This window comes from Culex quinquefasciatus, chromosome 2 (genome assembly GCF_015732765.1).
Source record: "Culex quinquefasciatus strain JHB chromosome 2, VPISU_Cqui_1.0_pri_paternal, whole genome shotgun sequence".
NCBI lineage: Eukaryota > Metazoa > Arthropoda > Insecta > Diptera > Culicidae > Culex > Culex quinquefasciatus.
In genome coordinates, this window is record NC_051862.1 from 14136713 (window position 1) to 14154377 (window position 17665).

Consider the following 17665-nt stretch of genomic DNA (forward strand, 5'->3'; position numbering starts at 1 on the left):
GTGATTTGCTTAGTCGTTTGGTTTAATTAGAAATTTGATCGATCACCAAATTTTTCAAAACAGCAAGCAACGTCAAACATTTTCAAAACTCAAAATTAAACTTCTTCCAAATAAAAAAAGGGTATCTTTTGAAGTTGTTATTTTAGAAGGTTGAATGTTACCTCTTTTCTGATGTAGGGGAAGGTGGGGCAAGACGACCATATGGGGCAAGAGTAACAATCGTTCGTACGGCCGTAATTTTTACAACTACATCATTTTACTCTAATCTAGTCCGTCCCATATGTAAAAACAGCAAGCCGATTTAAATTTATTGGTTTTGCTGATAGTTTACATGATTTTGAACCAAACTGCATCGTTAACTCAAAATCGACATAATTACATATGGGACGGACTTGATTTGAACGGCATATATGTTAAAATCAAAACGTTCTGGCATCATAAAATTTGTTTCGTTTCAAAAAATTAGCTAGGACATATCTAGAGTTTTGTTAAAGGGACCTATAAACTATTGTGTTTCATATGTTTATAGGACCTATTCAAAGAAACTCTAGATATATTTTAAGATAATTGATTTTTGAATAAAACATTAAGAAAAGTCGTCTTCAAATTAAATTTGTCATAAATATTTAAAATGTCACACAATATAAGTAATTTAAAAATTCACTACACAGAAAAAAAAATCATGGTAATATTACATCTGGGATCGGGTACATCTTTTATGTCAGAAAAAAAAATGTAATTTTACATCTGAAAATATGTATTTTTACCACTTTTTTGGTGTAATGTGTACTTTTTCAGTCTCAATTGAAGTAAAATTACATCATAAAAGAGGTAATATTCAACCTTCCAAAATTAAATCTTACTTATTAACACTATTTTTTTTTCAAATCAAATCAGAGTTTTTTTTTGGAAAAAAATACGATTTTTAAATTAATGTTTTTCAACAAAAATTCATTTTTCAAAAATTCTTTTTTTTTCAAGTTTTTTTACATGTTTTAGGGGTACAAAATTCAACCGAAATTTCTTCTTTTTCAAAGTCAAATTCTTACTAAAAATGTTATTGACTTCAGTTTTCAATGTGAAATCTTTAGTGCTTTATTTATATAAAAAAAATTCGACGGTTTTGTTCGAACGCGACCTACTATGTTCTGAAGAGTTGTTTATGACATAAAGTTACACATCTTTTCCGAAGACAGCAAAATTTGTTGAGCCTTTATTGAAGAGTTATTACCATTTTTATGTGACTTTGAGCCTATTTTCAAGTTGCAATGTTTTCAAAATGGCGCATTTTGGCGCAAAACCGAACAATACACCTGAAAGTACACACTTTCAACTACATTTCCTGAAAATATCTCCGTGTCTATCGGTGTCTTTTTTTTAGATATCTCAATTTGAATTTGACGGTTTTTAATTAATTTGTTTATATTTTTTAAGCGGAATCTTATTGAAATCGTGGTAATAATCAGAATATTGAAGGGTAAATTGATCAATTTCAGTGGAAAATACTTTGTCTATGGAAAAATACGACAACCTTCTAAAGTGCGCCATTTTGAAAACATTGCAACTTTAAAATAGGCTCAAAATCACTTAAAAATGGTAATAACTCCTCAATAAAGGCTCAAAAATTTTTGCTGTCTTCGGCAAAGATGTGTAACTTTATGTCATAAACAACTCTTCAGAACAAAGTAGGCCGCTAAAATGCTAACATTTTGAGTTATCACCAAAAAAGTGCTTTTTGGACCATTTTTGCAAAAATGGCGTATATCTCGAGTAGATTAAGAGCTACAAATTTGACGCTTTCGACAAACTTTCATGAAATTTTCTCCTCTACAACTTTGCCCAAGACACTTAAGCCCTACAACGTCATCCAACAAAGTTAGTTTTTGGTTGACACCCTGGTAGGTCGTCACCCTGTATGTCAATAACTTTAAAAGATAGCCCTTATCAAGTACAACAACTCTTTCGAAGACACCATTTGGCTAGGACGTCAAATAAAGGAGTTATCAATTTATTCCACTTAATTTTGCCATTCCGAACACTGTGTAATGTAAAATCGAATTTGCCAACAAAAAGTTCCAAGCCTAAATCACGATTAAAATAAAAATATATGTTTTTAATTGGCGTCTATTTTTGTACATTCCTGGAAATAGTTTTTTCGTAAAGCTGCGAATATTCTCTTTAATTTTTGGCTTTCGACTTTCAAAATTGACAGTAAAAAATAATGTATGAAGTTTTTTGTCTAGGTTTCAACTGATCATTTTTCAAAAGGGGATAGCTCGGGGACCATTTGTCGAATTTTCAATGTAAAAAACGAAACATTTGTTAAATTATCCGATCTTTCCAAATAAAATATGATCAAAATTTTGAAATCTGGCTAATTTTTATATAAATATAAATAGTAAATGTTTCGACTTTTCCTAATAACTTTCAGACAAGATTTTTAAATTTTGAAAATATCGTTAAGACAGGAAAAACTTTTCACAACATTTTCACAATTTATATTCTTTGAAAGGCTATGACTAATTATTGTCTGATTTTGAAAGTACAAAATCAAAAATTATAGAGAATTATCTCAGCTATACAAAAAAAATCAGAAATGTAATGGTTGTATGTTCAAAACTGATTATTTATTTTTTGGTAAGATTTATATTTTTCAAAAAATCATTACCGGCGATAACATTTGTACGTTATTCGCTAAAAAATTGCGGTTTGATGAAAAAAAAATTAAAACTCAACCAAAACTCCGTCAGCCTATTTTTCGACGCCAAATTTCTTCAAAAGAAACAATTTTTTGTAATATTTGCGTATTCCGGTGGTTCGTTTTGTAATTTTGGAAGGTGTAAAATTTGTAGTTGTAATATTACCTCCTTACTGATGTAATATTACCTCAATTTAGACTGAAAAAGTGGCAAAACACTAAAATAGTAGTGAATCTCCAAATTTTTTAAAGGTTAAATTACTATTTTTTTCTGAAATAAAATATTTACCCATTGTCAGATGTAACTTTCTTACTATGTATGGACAGCTACAAAAATTGTATGTAGACTTGTATGGGAGAACCAATGACACAAAATGTTTTCTTTGGTCATAAGGAAGGCTGCAACAAAGTTTTTGCCAACTAAAAATATACAAACAAAATCAATTTCCGAAGTTCGGGGAGAATTTATCTTTACAGTCCAGACGCGATTAACCGAAGGCCTTGGAAAAACATGAATCGAGTAAAAAACATTATGGTTATATTACACAAGGGAATTATTACATCTTAATATGTAAAAAAACGTGTAATTTTACCTCCGAAAATGTGTAAAGAAAATCAGTCCTGATTGAGGTTTTACATCATAAGAGAAGTAATATTAAACCTGCCAAATTTACACACATTTTTGCTGTGTATATTTGGAAATTTAATAGGCAATCAAACATTCAAATTTGAACAAAAGGTGGTTGCAGAACTCGAATTTGATATTAAAAGTAAGAAAATAAAAGGAAACTTTTTTTTTCGATTATCCTAAGTCTCACACAAGGTTTCAGATAAAGGAGTCAAGACTGTACTTATGTCTTTCAAATGCCGAATGTTGAATGTTGAATTAAATGTTATCACCAACTGTTCCAGAAAATTTAAAGTAAAAATAAAAATTCAAATTACCCAACAGAAAACACAACTCATCTCTATGCAACCACCTTTGGATCCCTCGTTCATCCGTAGTGATGACGCAAGCTCACGCCCTTATGAATATTTAAAAAAAAATCACCTTTTACACCTCGAAAATAGATCCCAAGGTGATAACAGCAAAAGGCATCCGTCAAATTTCAGCATATCCCCTCACGACGTCGCCTGGGATTTGGTCAAAACTCTTACACTCTAACAAAACCACAACACTCACCCAAACTTGGCCGTCTCGGGGTTCATCATCGCGAGCTGCATCCGCCGCCGGGTCACGTCCAGCGGGTACGAAAAGGACTGGGCCACGGCCCCGGCAAATCCACCGCACAGCAGCTTAGCCGGCACCGACAGCACGAGGCCACCTGGTCAAAAAGAAGAAGAAGGACAAAAAGAGAAGCGTTGAAGATGTTGCAGAACCGGTTGCTTGGACCGTCGCGAACGCACAATCGTGTGACCTCCAGCTGTCACCAGAGATTGACCGCGGCGGATTAACAGAGCGAAACTGAATTTCTCTCCACTGAGCGTGGCTTTGAGTTCATATCTTGAGGAATGTGTCCACCGGATTGGGTCACGCAAGCACGGACACCTTCTGTCACGCCACTTACCGGTGTTTCGTTCGCAGGTGTCGCAGGTCCACGCCGGGGCGTACTTCATGCACATGAACTTGAGCATCTCGAAGCAGTAGAAGGAAAAGCCCGCGTACGGTACCATACCCATCAGCGTGGGTACGAAGCCGCGGTACAGCGCCCGGAAGCCGCCTTCCTGAGGTACGAGAAGGTATAAGGATTAGTGAATTAAAAGTTATTTCCCACCAAAATGACAAAAATGACAAAAATGACAAAAATGACAAAAATGACAAAAATGACAAAAATGACAAAAATGACAAAAATGACAAAAATGACAAAAATGACAAAAATGATAAAAATTACAAAAATTACAAAAATTACAAAAATTACAAAAATTACAAAAATTACAAAAATTACAAAAATTACAAAAATTACAAAAATTACAAAAATTACAAAAATTACAAAAATTACAAAAATTACAAAAATTACAAAAATTACAAAAATTACAAAAATGACAAAAATGACAAAAATGACAAAAATGACAAAAATGACAAAAATGACAAAAATGACAAAAATGACAAAAATGACAAAAATGACAAAATGACAAAAATGACAAAAATGACAAAAATGACAAAAATGACAAAAATGACAAAAATGACAAAATGACAAAAATGACAAAATGACAAAAATGACAAAAATGACAAAAATGACAAAATGACAAAATGACAAAAATGACAAAAATGGCAAAAATGGCAAAAATGACAAAAATGACAAAAATGACAAAAATGACAAAAATGACAAAAATGACAAAAATGACAAAAATGACAAAAATGACAAAAATGACAAAAATGACAAAAATGACAAAAATGACAAAAATGACAAAAATGACAAAAATGGCAAAAATGACAAAAATGACAAAAATGACAAAAATGACAAAAATGACAAAAATGACATAAATGATAAAAATGATAAAAATGACATAAATGACATAAATGACAAAAATTACAAAAATTACAAAAATTACAAAAATAACAAAAATAACAAAAATTACAAAAATGACAAAAATTACAAAAAATGACAAAAATGACAAAAATGACAAAAATGACAAAAATGACAAAAATGACAAAAATGACAAAAATGACAAACATGACAAAAATGACAAAAATGACAACAATGACAAAAATGACAAAAATGACAAAAATGACAAAAATGACAAAAATGACAAAAATGACAAAAATGACAAAAATGACAAAAATGACAAAAATGACAAAAATGACAAAAATGACAAAAATGACAAAAATGACAAAAATGACAAAAATGACAAAAATGACAAAAATGACAAAAATGACAAAAATGACAAAAATGACAAAAATGATAAAAATGACAAAAATTACAAAAATTACAAAAATTACAAAAATTACAAAAATTACAAAAATTACAAAAATTACAAAAATTACAAAAATTACAAAAATTACAAAAATTACAAAAATGACAAAAATGGCAAAAATGACAAAAATGACAAAAATGCCAAATAATAAACAGCAACGTGAGCGGGGGATCCCCACGTTTCTTCCTCCCCTGTAGATTCAGAAATGTATTGTGGTTTGAACATTCATGCTCAATCCACATCAACGAATCATCTTTGCGGTTAACTTTACGCAGTTGGCCATGCCGCTTTAACGTTTTGTGATGTTTCAATGCAATCTATTTCAATGGGGCACTGCAAATGTTAATAATAACAAGAGGATGCTAGGCGTTAACCAACCTAAGACATTTTGCAGGATGCCCTCGAAAGACTGGTTGCGCTAGGTTTAGATTAGATTAGATTAGGTACACGGATTTTTTTTTAATTATTGACGATTTTCAAGTAATTTTTTTCCGAAATCGTTGCGTGCTCCATTTTTTGTTTGGTTGAGAAAATTTCGATTTCCCTGTTACTTTAACTTTTTTTACTGTTAAAACCGCTATATCTCAATAACCAGAAGTCCAACTCTCAATGAGGAATTAAACTTTAAAAACACATAAAAAATCCAAAAGAAAAAGCGATTTTGAAAAATCGTTTTTTTTTTTTCTTTTGTAATAAAAGTATTTTTTTTATCAACCAAAATATCCGTGTACCTATTTTTCGGAATAGTCCCCAATAATATCTACAAATTTTGCCTGAATCGATCAGAAATTGATACAAAATTGTATGGAACCTTGAATACGCAAACCAATGACACAAAATGGCTTTCTGTGTTATTTTTTCGCAAGATTAAAAAATGCGAAAAAAGTTATGATGATGATTTTTAATCATTAGTGTTTTCAGTGTGAAATATTGAAATTTTGTACAAATTAAATACTAAGTTTAAAAAACACTCATATTTTTTCAAATTTACAATATCGCAGTCAAACGAAGCAAAATTTTGTATAAATTTTTACTTAGTTAGGGCTCTCACATAACACCGTATTTTTTATATACTAAAATTTTCGTAGTTTCAATAGATGAGAGTTTTGAATAAAAATGAGCATTTTTTGCAAAATTCCTTTTTTTTATTCTCAATTTTTTACAATGTATTTAGAAAAAAAAGTACGGAAAATATATTGTAACTTCATGGTTTGTTTCATTATGCAAATGAATATTTTAGTGGTAAAAAATGCGACATTAATTAAAAACATTTTAAAAGTTCTACTATTTTTATCACATCAAATGTTTATAGGATTTATAGGAAATTTTCTGACCTTCCGCAACCATTTTTACAGAGATGTTCAAGCTTGGTCATGGCATCTTCAGGTAAAAAGCACGTATTTAACAAAAAACACACATTTTTTGTGGGTGTACAATTTTTGAAAAGTTTTTGTCCCTGTAATCCCAAAATTCAAAATTTGTAAAAAATCCAAAAATCATTATTTAATTTACAATGCATGAACAAATGATAGATAATGTTTTCTTATATATTTAGAATTTCATTTTACATGTTTTTTTTTTTTCAGCAAAATCAAGTTTTATCAACAACTATTTTTTTTAATTTTTCGGGAAAATTTTGGACAAACAATATAAATAAAACTTGCAATGGCCAAACTTGAAAACGATACCCTATATCGAAATTTTAATACTACTTTTTAATTGCAAATTTAGATTTACAGAATAAAATCAAAAGTAGTTCAAAACTTTTTTTCACAGTTTTCGAAAATCAAACTTTGACCAACTTAAAATATGTTATTTTTTGGCAATTAAACATATCCAGAGAAAGAAAAGATGTATTAAAACGTTACTTAATCCACCCTTAGGTGGTTGATGCCTTCTTCACATTCAGAGGGTAATGTTATCCAAAATAGATACAAAAGGGCGGACTTTTCAGTGTTCTATCAATTTGATTCATTATTCATACCATCAGATTGGTTAGTCAGATCTCCATAATTCAGGGCACTTATGTGCTTATAACTTTTGGTAGGGTTGTCAGATCTGCAATCTATCGAACTCGTTGCACAGGTCTTTTGATCACCTATCCATCGACAGGTCGCATGATAGATCCGGACAACGTTTTCATCGAAATATATGAGATCCGGCCTTCAAAAAGTGCATAAATAACACTTAAGTGCGCATAACTTTTGATAGGGTTGTCAGATCTTCAAACTTTTGAACTCGTTGGAAAGGTCTTTCGAATACCTTTCTAAAAATGTATAACATGACGAGGTTTCTTACAAAAACCACCCTTTTTACAATCTTCCGGACTTTTGTTAGAATCGTTTTTTCAGCATAACTTTTGAAGTACTTTACTAAACTTTATAATTTTCAATAGCGACTTATGGGACCCCAAGACGGATCGAATGAGACCAATACGGTTCAAATCGGTTCAGCCAGTGCCGAGATAATCCAGTGCAATTTTTTTTATCAACATCCCACCACACACACAGACATTTGCTCAGAATGTGATTCTGAGTCGATAAGTATACATGAATGTGGGTCTAAGAGATCAAATTAAGAATTTCGTTTTTCGAGTGATTTTATAGCCTTTCCTCAGTAAGGTGAGGAAGGCAAAAAATGTTTTTTTTTATTTTTTCTTATGAGTCCTTTGCTCAAGACACCAAATCGATTAGAAAATCCGTTCTCAAGATAGATTTTTGAAAATTACGTTTTTTTTTTTGAACAGCTGCCAAAATTGTACGGAGGCTTGTATGTAAGAACAAATTACGCAAAATGTCTTCTTGGCCATAACAAACAGTACAGTTTGTGGAGGTGATATTAGGAAAAGTGATTTTTTACCATTTCTCAGGTTCTTCTACAGTCATCCCACATATTTGGAACGGTTTCCAGATCGGCCAATGTTCAAAAAATCATAGCAAATCGATAAATGAACATAATGAATCGCTTTTACCTTCATTTGAAAGCTTTTCTTGTGGTCTTTCGAATGCTGTATCGAACATCTGCAAATTTTAACTTTTATATGAAGTTTTTGAAGAATTACTTTGACCCTTGAAATCCAGAAATTCGGAACACTTCTTTCTTACGAATGTAAACAAACTTTGAATCGCTCCAGAAGTACATATTAATTACCAAATAATGACTTTACACACTGAAACCAACGAAACTCAAGCTTAGTGATGTTTTATACATTGTTTGATAACTTTTTTTGTGAAAATATCAGTTAAATTCAGGTGTTCCACAATTGTGGGAGGCACAATAACATCCCACAATTATGAAACAGGCAATTTGGAGGCAGTGTTTTGCTGCTCTGGACAAAATAGTCTTGGAATGAAGTTTTTTGTTCAAAAAGTACTATTTTTACCAGTGAAATAGCGAGATAATGTCCAAATGAAGGTTCTAAAAATAGTAAGGTCGACAGAAAAGCTACTTTTGGCATGCTATTGACAAATTATCATAAAAGTGTTCCGAATTTGTGGGTGTTCCGAATATGTGGGATGACTGTATATGAAACTAAATTCTGAAAAATTTTCGTTCCTAAAGCAAATCCTGCCATTAGCATCAAAATGCAAATTCTTGGGAGAATTACTTTATTATCTAGAAATATAATTCATAACCTATCTAAATTGTACTTTCGTTACCAAAGTTACTCACAGTCTTGAAAATGGTGACGGCCGTGTGGACGATTCCGTTGTACCGGTGCTCTCCGGTAACCTGGAACGCCAACCGCGCCCTGATCGTGTCCAGCGGGTAGGTCAACGTGACGGCCGTAACGCCGGCCCCGGCTCCCGCCACAAACTTGTCCGCGTGTTTTATCGGCAAATTTGTCCCCAATATCTTCCCCAGGTACTGTGGAATAAATTACAATTAATACTTACTTACTTTCTGTAGTTTGAATCCAACAAAAACTTTGCAAACCTTTTTATAAACCTCAAACGCGGTGAACTGCGTCGCGGCGTACGGAAATATCCGCACCATCTGCGCTCCGTTGCCCTTGTACAGGGCGATAAAGGACTCCTTCTTGACGATGTGTTTGAGCCCGCTGAACACGCCCAGGTGTTTGTAGTGGATGGAGTGCGCCTGGAGGAGAATCTTGATCCGGTCCAGTGGGGCCACTGCCGTTTTGGAGCACATGCCGGCGACACCTGGAAGAAGAGAAGACCAGGACTTAACTCAAATTTGCCGAAACAGCATACGCTTAATAAAGCCTGTTGCATTGTGCAAGTAACTAAACCAGTACAAGAAAGCAATCACTCCAAAAGAGCCGCCACCGACAACGAATTGTGTCGGTTCCGACAAGTTGTAAAACTTCGTTACGCAACCCTTGATGTGCTGTTGTTGTTTAATTCAGCCAGACATCGAACCTTCAAAAGAAAACCCACATCCACTCTCTACTTGCTAAAACAAACACAAGAAATGGGCAACGAAGGAGTAACGCGATTGTCGTATTACAAGAGACGAGAGGTGAGCAAAAAGTCATCAAAAAGTTTGCAGTCACTAAAGTTGAAGTTGGTGAAGAGTGCGATTGCACTAAAGAGACTAAAAAACGGTGTGCGATATTGTTGGTTTCTGTTGAAATATATGTATCGTAGGTACGTTGGTACATACTGCACCTCTCGTCGTCAACAGCCACTGCATTGTTGTTGTTCATGAAGAAATGAGTGGATTATGGTGTGTTGCTCAACGTCAATGGTGATGACGGAACTAACCTTAGGAGCTTTTGGTACATTACTGTTGAGTAAATGCACTTTTGCAGGATAATTGGGTTGATCAATGTGGTTTACAGGTTGGTTACAGAATTTCCAAATACAAGCAAATCCGCGAAGAACATTTTGACGGGTTTTTGAATAAATTAAAGGTGATGAAATATTAGTTATTCAGAGTGATATTTTTTAATATAATTTTTAAACTTATTTATCAACTTTACCAACCTGCAAAAATTTATGGGTAATTTTTGTTTAGAATTTATTTGAAATTACGCCTTTCTTCTCCCTTTGCAGGTTTACTTTTTAGAATGTAATAATAGGTGTATTCCCGTACTTGCAGAATTGCAGAATTTCAGCAGCCAGCATAAATCACTTTTTTTGCAGCACGTTCCCGTACTTTTCAGCTCGCTCTCTTCAGCTCTCTCTTTTGCAGAAGTTCTGCAAGCCGAGAAGCGGCAAAACTTTTGCCTGGGTAGCGCGTTCCAGTACTTTTTCTGCAATATTGTACACAGTTGAGTGGATTTACTCAAATTGGGTATTAACGTTTTTAAATGTTTTTTTTTTTTCAAATAAAATTTGTTTTTAGCACAAATAGTAGTTGAAAGAAGTTTATTTCAAGAACGAGGGCATTATTTTTTATGCAACTCAACATTTTATTTTAAAATGAAGCAAGTACCATTTATTATTCACTAGAAATTAATTATGCATAGGAGTAACTCTCTACGAAATCGGACGATTTCGACCATTTTTATTTTTTTGGCCGATGCAAATATTTAAAAAAGTTTTTGTCCCTCGGCCCTCAGGTCAAGGGGGGGGGGCATAATCTTCACATTTAAATGAAAAAAATGTTTTAAAATGCATTTTACATTAGTTCAGTTGTTTTGCAATCATTAGTTTTCAAAAAATCTAAGACCTGACAAAAACGAAAATTGTATCGAAAAAAAAGATTTTGCATCGAAAATTTTCAAAAAATCTGAAGATTTTTTAATAAATCCAAACATGCTAAAAATGATTTTAAACGCAGGAGAATGTATTTTAATTTGATTTCAGCTGGTTGCCCTCGAATTTTCATTGAAATTTTGAAGTTTATTGTAAAAATATTTTTTTTGCCCCCTGATTTTTCGGGCCAATTTTGAAGGGGGGGAGGGCGGGGTGTGACAAAAACTTTTAAAAATATTTGTACCAGCCTTATTTGACTCAAACTTTGTGGGGGCCCCTTCCCTATGACCAAATAAGCTAATATAAGCGTCATTGGTTCACCCTTACAAGTCTCCATACAATTTTGGCTGCTGTCCATACAAAAATGGTATGTAAATATTCAAACAGCTGTAACTTTTGAGTGAATTTTCTGATCAATTTGGTGTCTTGGGCAAAGTTGTAGGTATTGTTGAGGACTTTTGAGAAAAATAGGTACAAAGAAAAAAAAATGCAGATTTTTTTATCAACTTTTTTTTCACTAAAACTCAATTTCCCAAAATACGTGTTTTTTTGATTTTCGAGATTTTTTGATATGTTTTATGGGACAAAAATCCGCAACTTTTGAGCCATAAAGAAACATGGTCAAAAAATCTGCCGCCGAGTTATGAATTTTTGAAAAAAATAGTGATTTTTGGAAATCGAAAAGTACTTTACAGATTTTTTGATAAAGAGCTCCGTTTTCAAGATATAGCCACCGAAAGTTTGATTTTAGCGAAATATTTGCAGTTTTTCGATTTTTCAAAATAGTGACCATGAGTGACCATTTCTATAAATATTTTTTTTTGAAAAGTTCAGAAAATTTGCTGTAAATTTGTCCAAGAGACATTAAAGATTGGACCTCGGGTTGCTGAGATAGAGCCACTTTAATAAAAAGAAACACGAAAATTGAAGTTTTCTAAGTCTCATCAAAACAACCCACCATTTTTTAATGTCGGTATCTCAGCAACTAATGGTCCGATTTTCAATGTTATAACATGAAACATTCGTGAAATTTTCCGATCTTTTCGAAAAAAATATTTTGAAATTTTTTAAATCAAGACTTACATTTTAAAAGGGCCAAACATTGAATATTGAATGCTAGTCTTGATTTACAAAAATTCAAAATATTTTTTTCGAAAAGATCGGAAAATTTCACGAATGTTTCATGTTATAACATTGAAAATCGGACCATTAGTTGCTGAGATACCGACATTAAAAAATTGTGGGTTGTTTTGATGAGACTTAGAAAACTTCAATTTTCGTGTTTCTTTTTCTTAAAGTGGCTCTATCTCAGCAACCCGAGGTCCCATCTTCAATGTCTCTTAGACAATTTTATAGCAAATTTTCTGAACTATTCAAAAAAAAATTATTTTAGAAATGGTCACTCATGGTCACTATTTTTAAAAATCGAAAAACTGCAAATATTTCGCTAAAATCAAACTTTCGGTGGCTATATCTTGAAAACGGAGCTCTTTATCAAAAAATCTGTAAAGTACTTTTCGATTGCAAATTCAATTTTGCATTAAAAAATAATGTCAAATTTGTTTTTGTATAAAACTTCGATTTTTTCCAAAAATCACTATTTTTTTCAAAAATTCATAACTCGGCGGCAGATTTTTTGACCATGTTTCTCTATGGCTCAAAAGTTGCGGATTTTTGTCCCCTAAAACATATCAAAAAATCTCGAAAATCAAAAAATACGTATTTTGGGAAATTGAGTTTTAGTGAAAAAAAGTTGATAAAAAAATCTGCAATTTTTTTTCCCTGTGCCTATTTTTTTCTCAAAAGTCCTCAACAATACCTACAACTTTGCCGAAGACACCAAATTAATCAGATAATTCACTCAAAAGTTACAGTTGTTTGAATATTTACATACCATTTTTGTATGGACAGCAGCCAAAATTGTATGGAGACTTGTAAGGGTGAACCAATGACACAAAATAGCTTATTTGGTCATAGGGAAGGCCCCACAAAGTTTGAGCCAAATCAAAAAAATACAAATAAAATCCATTTCCGGTTTTGGTAGAGAATTGCTCATAAACAGAAATTATACATTACAAACAGTTCAAAACTTTTACATCAGGTAAAAATAATAGTAATGAGAGTTGCAGGTACGTTAAACACAAATAATTTTTAAAAATACGAACAAAGGCTAATCACTAAGAGTTTTTTGTATTGCAGAAAAAATATTCCGTATAACATAAATAAATTATGGCTAGATTTCACATGGAAGAACAACGGTAACGTAATAAAATTCTAAAAAAATAACCAAACCGGAAATTCGGAAAAGAAGAAATTCATGAATACAAATATAAAAAAATAACTAATATTTTCACATTGAGAAACTTAAAAATAAATAAATCAGATATTTAAGAAATTTTAAAATCCTAACATTTATATCAGAAAAAAATCACAAATTCAAAGCTAAAGATTCAAATAATCAAAATTTAAGTAATTCAAAATTGTTGTATGATTGAGCGTTTTAGCAGAATGCATCACTACCCAAGTAACCATCAAGCACTAAGAGAAATCATAAAGGTGCTGTTTATCAGCTTTCTACAGCTATTCAGTCATAAAACAGCTATGATGAAAACAAATCAGCTCTAAAACAACTGCTGTAGTGTTAGCTGATATGCAGCAGTTTTGATGCTGCTCCTAGCAACACTGCTGCCTTTCCCCTCATTTTACTGACGACACTGTTGAGGAGTGAAAGAGAGAGAACGAAATAAACGAAAATAAAAATATCTCTTGCGCGCTCATTCGTTCAACCAGTACGACCAAAACAAACCAGCGGAGAAAACGGCTGTCAGTCGATGGCGGAGATTCATCGTAGTTTTATGCTTCTGAAGTTTTTAATCTTTTTAAAGAAAATTAATGGATGGTTGAACCTTTTCTTAGAGGAAAACTCAATCAAAGATGATAATCACTTTTGACATTTTGTGCAGGGTTGGATCAACAACAGTAGAGGCTAGCTGGAAATCAGAAATATAAAGTCCAAAACCGGTTGCTTATCAGCTGTAAAAGCGCATTTAGTGCAGATGTCAAATCAACTTAGCTGTAAGCCACAGCTGGTAAAGCGCTTCTAGTGCTGCAATCTGACCTGTTTTAGTGCTTTTTGGTTATAATTCATATTCATAATTCAAAATTTTGTATTTGAAAAAAAATCTGATTCTAAAAATTCCAAATAAAAAAAATCAGGACACGAAAAAATTAAGAGGTTTTTAATTTAAATTCAATTATTTTAAAATTCGAAATTAAAATCAATATAAAAAAAAATAAGAGATCAGACCAATAAAAATTTCGCAGCGGTTAAAAAACAAAGAAATTATAATTTCAAAAATAATTAAAATTTAAAAATCTGGTACAAAAAACTCAAACAAAATTTAAACGGTTCGTATTATATTGTCCAAAGACCTCGTCGAAATTTACAATCGTTAAATCCGCTAAATTTGAGTTTCTTACCTAAAATATTACTCTTAATATATATTTTTTTTGTGATTCAAGATGGCGGCAATCAAGAATTTAAGAATAGGAAATACCGAAAGTCTAAATTTTAAATACAATTTATTTCTACCTAAAGAATATAAAATATGATGTGTAAACAACGAAACTTTTGTTTCAGCAAAAATGTTATGTATGTCAATTATATAACCTTAGGAGGTATTAGACTATGACAAACAAACAAACTCGCACTTTTTGACAGTTTGCCTGATTTGTTTGCAGAAACGTCAGCCTGTTTGTTTGTCTGGTGCAGACTAATACCTCCTTTATGATTCTTTCTTTCAGAATTCTGCAGTACGGGAACAACAGTTAGTACGACTTTAACCGAAAAGTGGTCATTTATCACCAGATTTTCAAAAAGTTCAGCAAATTTTGCATAGACTGACCCTTTGGAAGTTTCACGAAATCTACGAGGGGTCGAGACAATTTTTTCCGATTTCGTTTGAGCCGAATAATCCCAACCGAACTTTTTTTATAATATCTTATAATTCATTGTCAAATCTTGCCAGAAATGATCAAGCCTTAATTCTACAACAAAATGATCAATCGTTTTTTAGAAAATTTGTCCAAGCTTCCTGAAATTAATTGAAAATAAATAAAATTAATCAAAAATGTGCACCATAAACAAAATATTTCAAAAATTAAAAATGGTGCTAAACCAATCTCTTTTGGAAGAATAGATATTGCAAGCCGTTTTAACATTAAATAAAATTCTGATTTTTTGTTAAACCATGAAATCAAAACGTTTTATTGTCCTAGTATTTTATGTTTTATTGTTTGAGCTCAATAACTTCTTATAAAATGTATATAAATTTTTGGTTTTAAGCAAACAAAAAGTACCAAATTTGATCAAAATTCATTAGAGTTTGATTTTTTCATAAAAATATCAAATGAAAATAAAGAATCCAAATTTACTTTTAAACTTGTTCTACTGAAAATGCCTATGAATCTAAAGATATTTTTGAATTTTGTTTTAAAAGCAATTTAAACTTTTTTTTCTTTTTGGGAGGGTAGTCCAACCGCACATCGTTGATGTTGAAACCTCTAAACTGGGCCCTCGTCCTGTCACGTCCGTCAGTAGTCTTGTCGTACTTTACAACTAGAATCAGATCTGCCAATGAATTAGTACAATTCGACCAAATAAACACTGACGCTGTATGGATCTGACTCTAGAATAAAATGCATAACATGAAAAGTAGAACTTTTCAGCATTTATTTTGAAAAGTGTTGCTATTCGATTCTATTATTTTTGGTACAGAAAAGTAGGCTATTTCGTCATTCAAGAATTACAGGAAAAGTAAAAAGTTTCACGACGGAATTGCAAAAAAATATTCTCGTCAACTGGGCTTTTAAAACATTTAAGAAATTGTCGAAATATGTCAAGGCTTCAATCAAAAAAGGGTGATTTCCAACTTTTTTTTTTAATAATAAATATTCTTCCAGATTTTTTTACCATAAACATATGAAACACAATAGCTTATATGAACTTTAAAAAAACTCGCCTTGATTATTTCTGAAATGTATTTAAAATTTTTCATGATCTCTTCAGAACTTTTGTTTTAAAGATTTATTTTTTAAATAAAAAGAAAACAAAGGTTTTTATTTTCAGTATGATTAATTTACTTATTTTTTAAAGCTTTTTTCAAGCTAAACTTAACACTGCAAAGTTGTTCTGAAAAAATACATCACTTTATTCAAATATCAATTTTATTCAAGTTCCTTAAAAAGATATACTTGAATTTGAAGTAAATGTATTTAAAACCCATTAGAAATTTTAATTCTTTTTTATATATTCAGAAAAAAAACCACAAAATCTAAATTCAAAAAATACGATTAGATTTTTATCAGAAAATGTGAAAAAATGTCAATGAAATTGTTAAGTTTTCGAAGGTTGTCACCTATTATTTAAAGTTTAGTAATAGCTGTCCACTAGATTTTCTAATGGAAAAATCAATGTCTTTCAAATACAGTAGTTGTTCGGTAACTGGGCGCTCGATAACTGGGCCGTAGCCCAGCCCAGTTTAAAAGCAGACAAACGTAAAAAAACCAAAACAAACCGAAATGACCGAGGTGTTAATGGATTCCAAAGGTCTGTTCAATAAATAAAAAAAACTTTTTTCATACTTTTACTTAATTTAAAGGCACAATTAAAGAAATATGAAAAGTAAGCATAAATTTTAGTAATTTTGTTTTTTGTTTTATTTCACCAGGAAAATATTATGCATCGCTGGTCCCCTCGTTATTTTTCGTTCAGCCCGGTTAGCGAGTAGCATACGTTTTCAGCCCAGTTACCGAACAAGTACTGTACCACAGACTGTACCTTCTAACTGCCTTTTCCATGCAAATTTCAACTGAAAACAGCAATCCTCTACAAATCTTACAATTTAGCACAAAGTTGGCACTATTTTTTTACATTTCGATATTTTTTTATCCTTCAAGTTTTATTCGATCAACCCAATTAGTTTATAAATGCTGTATAAAAACATTTTTAACTAATCTAGGAGAGATTAAAGAACAAAAATAATACATTTATTTTGAAGACTGACCCAAAACATTCCAAACTATAAATATTGCATCACTTCATTTTGGTCAGCCTAAGCAATTCGCCTTATCAGCCACCGAACCGGTGGCGATGTTCACACGTGCTCCCAGTCCAAAAGCCCCCTGCTTGAGTCACGTTTCGCAGAACAGCTTACTATCTTATCATGACTCTTTTCAATAAGCCAATCCCGCCGTCCAAAGATCACCCTTCGGGGTCACCGACATTGTGGATTCCGAAATGTAATTGAATATTTCCGAGCCCAAAAACAACCTGGCACATTTATTGATTTTGTTTGTTTGGCTTGCGCGGCAAGACCGCGTGGGAAAT

General features: G+C 32.0%; 1 protein-coding gene across 2 annotated transcripts in view; it reads right to left on the reverse strand.

Annotated features, from left to right (window-relative positions):
• The window catches only part of LOC6032289 (graves disease carrier protein homolog), a 33150-nt gene that overhangs the window by 14548 nt on the left and 937 nt on the right, over positions 1 to 17665 (reverse strand). The window contains exons 1-5 of one of the 2 annotated variants that reach the window (XM_038255065.1): positions 9941 to 10038; positions 9551 to 9777; positions 9287 to 9481; positions 4267 to 4423; positions 3881 to 4023 (exon numbers count right to left, since the gene is read on the reverse strand). In XM_038255065.1, coding sequence (XP_038110993.1) covers positions 3881 to 4023; positions 4267 to 4423; positions 9287 to 9481; positions 9551 to 9766 — 711 coding nt within the window. In that variant the 5' untranslated portion in view covers positions 9767 to 9777; positions 9941 to 10038. Of the gene's footprint in view, positions 1 to 3880; positions 4024 to 4266; positions 4424 to 9286; positions 9482 to 9550; positions 9778 to 9940; positions 10039 to 17665 lie in introns of those variants that run through there. The other variant, XM_038255064.1, reaches the window with a different exon arrangement.